Source organism: Vigna radiata, chromosome 1 (genome assembly GCF_000741045.1).
Source record: "Vigna radiata var. radiata cultivar VC1973A chromosome 1, Vradiata_ver6, whole genome shotgun sequence".
In the NCBI taxonomy this organism is placed as follows: Eukaryota; Viridiplantae; Streptophyta; class Magnoliopsida; order Fabales; family Fabaceae; genus Vigna; species Vigna radiata.
This window is the reverse complement of record NC_028351.1, coordinates 5,867,186-5,871,517: the sequence shown is the minus strand read 5'-3', so window position 1 is coordinate 5,871,517 and position 4,332 is coordinate 5,867,186. Positions and strand designations below refer to the sequence as shown.

At 32.9% G+C, this 4,332-nt stretch overlaps 1 protein-coding gene across 1 annotated transcript; it reads left to right on the top strand.

The window, feature by feature from the left end:
* Positions 1 to 805: 805 nt before the first annotated feature.
* Positions 806 to 2,167, top strand: LOC106767392 (ethylene-responsive transcription factor TINY). The gene has a single exon (XM_014652275.2). It carries the CDS (start codon positions 1,180 to 1,182, stop codon positions 1,849 to 1,851), a length of 672 nt encoding a protein of 223 aa, XP_014507761.1. The 5' UTR covers positions 806 to 1,179; the 3' UTR covers positions 1,852 to 2,167.
* Positions 2,168 to 4,332: the final 2,165 nt, after the last annotated feature.

Here is a 4,332-nt window from a genome sequence, read left to right as displayed (position 1 = left end):
GTCAGTTTTATTATAAATAAAGCTACCTTTAATGGACAAAAGTATATTTTTATGCACATAATTATCCTTTCTGCTAAATCATGCTTCTGGTTTCCGTCGTTAACTTTCGTTCAATTGGAAAAACTTCAAAACAAGAAGTAAAATTGGTAAAATTTTATAAAATCTAAGTTTAATTTTGTCTATAATATTATAACATGTATTCAGCACAAAAAAAATTAATCTAGCAAAGAATTCAAATTCAGAATTTCCATTCACATGAACAAAATACAGGAACAAAATCAAACTCCAAATTTACTTTCATTTTGTTCATCTTCTACGTATCGGTTCTATAACACTCCATAACAGTTCCTTATAGTTCTTAAAATCTCTCTCCATCCCCACCCTTATATATATATATATATATATATATATATATATATATATATAATCAACAGTAACGTCACCGACATACTTTACATTATATTACTTTAATAACATGACATAATCCTAACTAATTCTGCAATTTAATCTAATTCCACCACCACACTAACAATTGCTAGGGGACAAAAGAAGTGGCTACATAGGATCGTCTTCGTGTATAACAATAATAATGTGTAACGTGTCAATAACAGTAGTAAAAGAAAGAAAGAAAAAAACATAGAATGGGACAAGAACAGTATATATCCCTATACCACGAAAGGGAAACGCAAAAAACAAAACAAGATAAGTAATATTTAACGTTAATTTTTGTTTGAGTGAATTTTACTGTCCCAAGATATATAGAGACAAGAGAAAAAAGAGATTATAGATATAAATATGAGGCATGGGATGGAAAAAGTGCCAGGCTGTGTGGTGAGCTTCCTCCATCCTTCGGGAGCTGCAAAGAAATTAAGTATAAAAATGTAAGGAGTAAGCATAGTTATGGAAGTAGGATGTTTATGTTTGATGATGGGGTTTTGAAAGCAGAGCCATTCGTGTGGGTCTCTGGAGGGACCTTGCTTACGTACATAACACCCCCACGTTTTCTTTTCTCTTCCCAATTAATTTTCCTTCTACTAAAACCCCTCCTTTCTCTCAAACTCTCTTCATCACTCTTTCATCACACTGTGTCACTGTCACAGGGACATTGTTACACATCAACCAAACAACAACAACAACCAACGAAGAACCAAGAACCAAGAACGTTCTATTCCTTAAACAATGGTCGACCCGGCACCATCCTCAGAATCAGAGACAAGAAACGCCGTCAGTTCTGCTTCTTCGCCGTCGTCGTCGTCGTCGACTTCTAAGAAACGAGGAAGACCCAACGACAGCAATGGTAGTAGTAGTAGTAGTAACGACAGCAAGCATTCGGTGTACAGAGGAGTCAGAATGCGGACGTGGGGGAAATGGGTGTCGGAAATCCGCGAGCCGCGAAAAAAGAACCGAATCTGGCTCGGCACCTTCGCCACCGCCGAGATGGCGGCGCGTGCGCACGACGTGGCGGCGCTTACCATAAAGGGCTCCTCGGCCATCCTTAACTTCCCCGAACTCGCCGCCTCGCTGCCGCGCCCCGCTTCCAACTCCCCCCGCGACGTGCAGGCTGCGGCGGCCAAGGCCGCCTCCATGGAGGCGCCGCCTCCTCGGACCCCTCCCTCCCCGACCGCAGCGCCGGAGGACGACCTCGGCGAGATTGTGGAGCTGCCGCCTCTGGGGTCCATCTTCGACTCGCCCGACCCGAATACGGAGTTCGTGTTCCTCGACCCGGATGAAGGGTGGCCCTATCCTCAACCGTGGTTTCACGGCATTTATGACGGTGGGTACTTCATCGGTGACATGAACATGGTTTCAATGCAAGAGTCAGAAAGCATGGTTCTTTCCTTGTGGCCTTGAACTCCGGCGAACAAATTATTACACTAATGCTACCCATTGAAGTATGGTTTTTTTTTTCTTCATATTTTTGTGTGTGGTATTTAGTTCATGATCGTGTTTTTTTCTCTTAAGTATTATTTGGTAAAAAAAATTCGATTTTTCAGGCTCATGTATATTGAATAGAAAAATAATATCTATTGACCTGCCAAAATCGATACAATATATCGAGAAATTATACCATAATTCTCGATTAGGAACTTTAGGTTCAACAATTTTCATTATTTTTGTATTTTTTTTTTCCTGAATTGCATAGTACTTATATGGGCCCTTCGGCAAATTTTTCCTTTCAAGGGTCATAATATATGAATTTTTTTTTTTGGTTGTAATTGCTTTGTTTATTCTTTCTTCTTCTTTTGGTTTGGTACGAGCTTCATACACGATACAATGGTGGTAGGTGATTGGTGTTGTGGTTTTTCATTATGACGATGATGATAATGACGATGGAAATGCAGCGAAAGATACGTGTAGAAAGTTGTTCTAAGCTTACATTATATAGTTCTGCTTTTAGAGGACAAGAATAAAGGTTAAAGGGAGATTCTCCATTGGATTTTTATTTCTATTTTTTTACAGCTCATTCTTCCTCTTTTCATCGTTTTCTCGGTTTCTCTGTTTCCAGAAAATGACCCTCTTGACGGTAACAAAATTACAAGTCTACATCGTATGTGTGATTGAATAAAACAACCATAATAATGATTAATGTACTGCATGCATTTTTTATTTAATATTTAATATACTTTTACAAAGAGTATGAAGCTTCGAACACAAATTCAGCTCATTGAGTCATGGTACACAAACATACAGCTAGCAACGGTTCGACATACGCAACCTTAAATTTCATGTTTTTCATTTTCCTTATTGCTGGGATATTTTGTGTTATTTAATGTGATGGGATGATTTGGAAGAAAGACTTATTTATATATTTATACATTATAAATATGTTGATAGCAGGTAGGAGGAATTTAATTAATACTTAATGGTATCACTGTTTGACTAAAAGTATTATTATTGCATTATTATTATATGGAACTGTTTGAACTAACGTATATTCCATTTTAATTGCTACTTTAGCCTTAACACTGTGGTGGCTAGTTACTTCTAGATGCAATAATTTAGGGGCATGATACATGTGATTTTCTGATTATATAATAATAAGAAGTATTATTTATTTTATATTTTGTGATAAATAAAAAAGGAAATCTAAAGAAAAAATTGAAAAGAAAAGTAAAAACAGTACTTTTTCCCCTTTTCTACATCATTTATATATGCACCTGACTTTAGTGGCTTTGTGGGGTTGTAATAGCTCTTTCTAGTGACAGTTTATTTTGATAGCATTGTTGTGACGCGTGTGGACGTATGCTTATCATGTCTACACTTTACAATATGGTCAAACACACACAAATTCCAGCTTCAATCATAAACTAACACCGATAGCTGCAATCAAAAGTTTTATTACATACACATAAATAAATAATATATATATATATATAGACAATGTATTTTTGACAATATTTAAATATCATCTACGTGTTATTCTATGATTGATCTATAGTGATATTTATGATTATTAGTATTAAATGTACAATAATATAGAACTGATAACAGAATGACACATAAATAAATGATGTTCATGTCAAATTATGTTAGTATCATTGTCTATATAATAATAATAATAATAATAATAATAATAATAATAATAATAATAATAATAATAATAATATCGGTGGTGGATCACCACCTTTTATTTTTTTTATTTTTTCTTTTCCATGGTTGCATGTATGGTTCTCAATGAGCCAGAGTAATGTCTGATCAAGTGTCAGTGTGACTGATGTTTCTTGTAAAGTCATAAAAATGAGAAGAATAATTCTTTAACATGATATATTTTCTATAATTGTTGGAATTTGTTAAAACCTATAAGTTAAATATCAGTACAACTTGTTAAAATTAAAGTGATTATTGTATTTTTTTTAATAAATTTCTATGGCGGTTGAAAATATGAAATTACATGATCATATATAGAGTATAATGTGTTAATTTTTTTTATCACATTTTATTAAAAAATGTCCCATATTTTAATAATACTAAGTTATATTATATAAATATGTATAAATCTAATTTTATAAATAAATTTTATAAGATTGAATTAAATTTAAAATTTTAAGATGATATTAAAATTATTTACAATTTATTTATTTAATATATATATATATATATATATATATATATATATATTTGATCTATAAGTTAATTTTAATGTTTATCTTTAAAATTATTGTTATCATTATTATTTTTCTTTTTATGATGATAGTTTTTTTTTTTACTATCAACTATTAAAGTCTTTTCCTTCTCTTCAATCTCTTAGTTGGAACAAAAATCTATACACATATTCATTATGCAAGTATACAGAAAATTTTATGATCTCTGGTTGAATCTGAAAAATTAGGT

Coding starts and splice junctions, on each gene's coding strand:
- LOC106767392 (XM_014652275.2), top strand. CDS start 1,180: ATGGTCGACCCGGCACCATCCTCAGAATCAGAGACAAGAAACGCCGTC.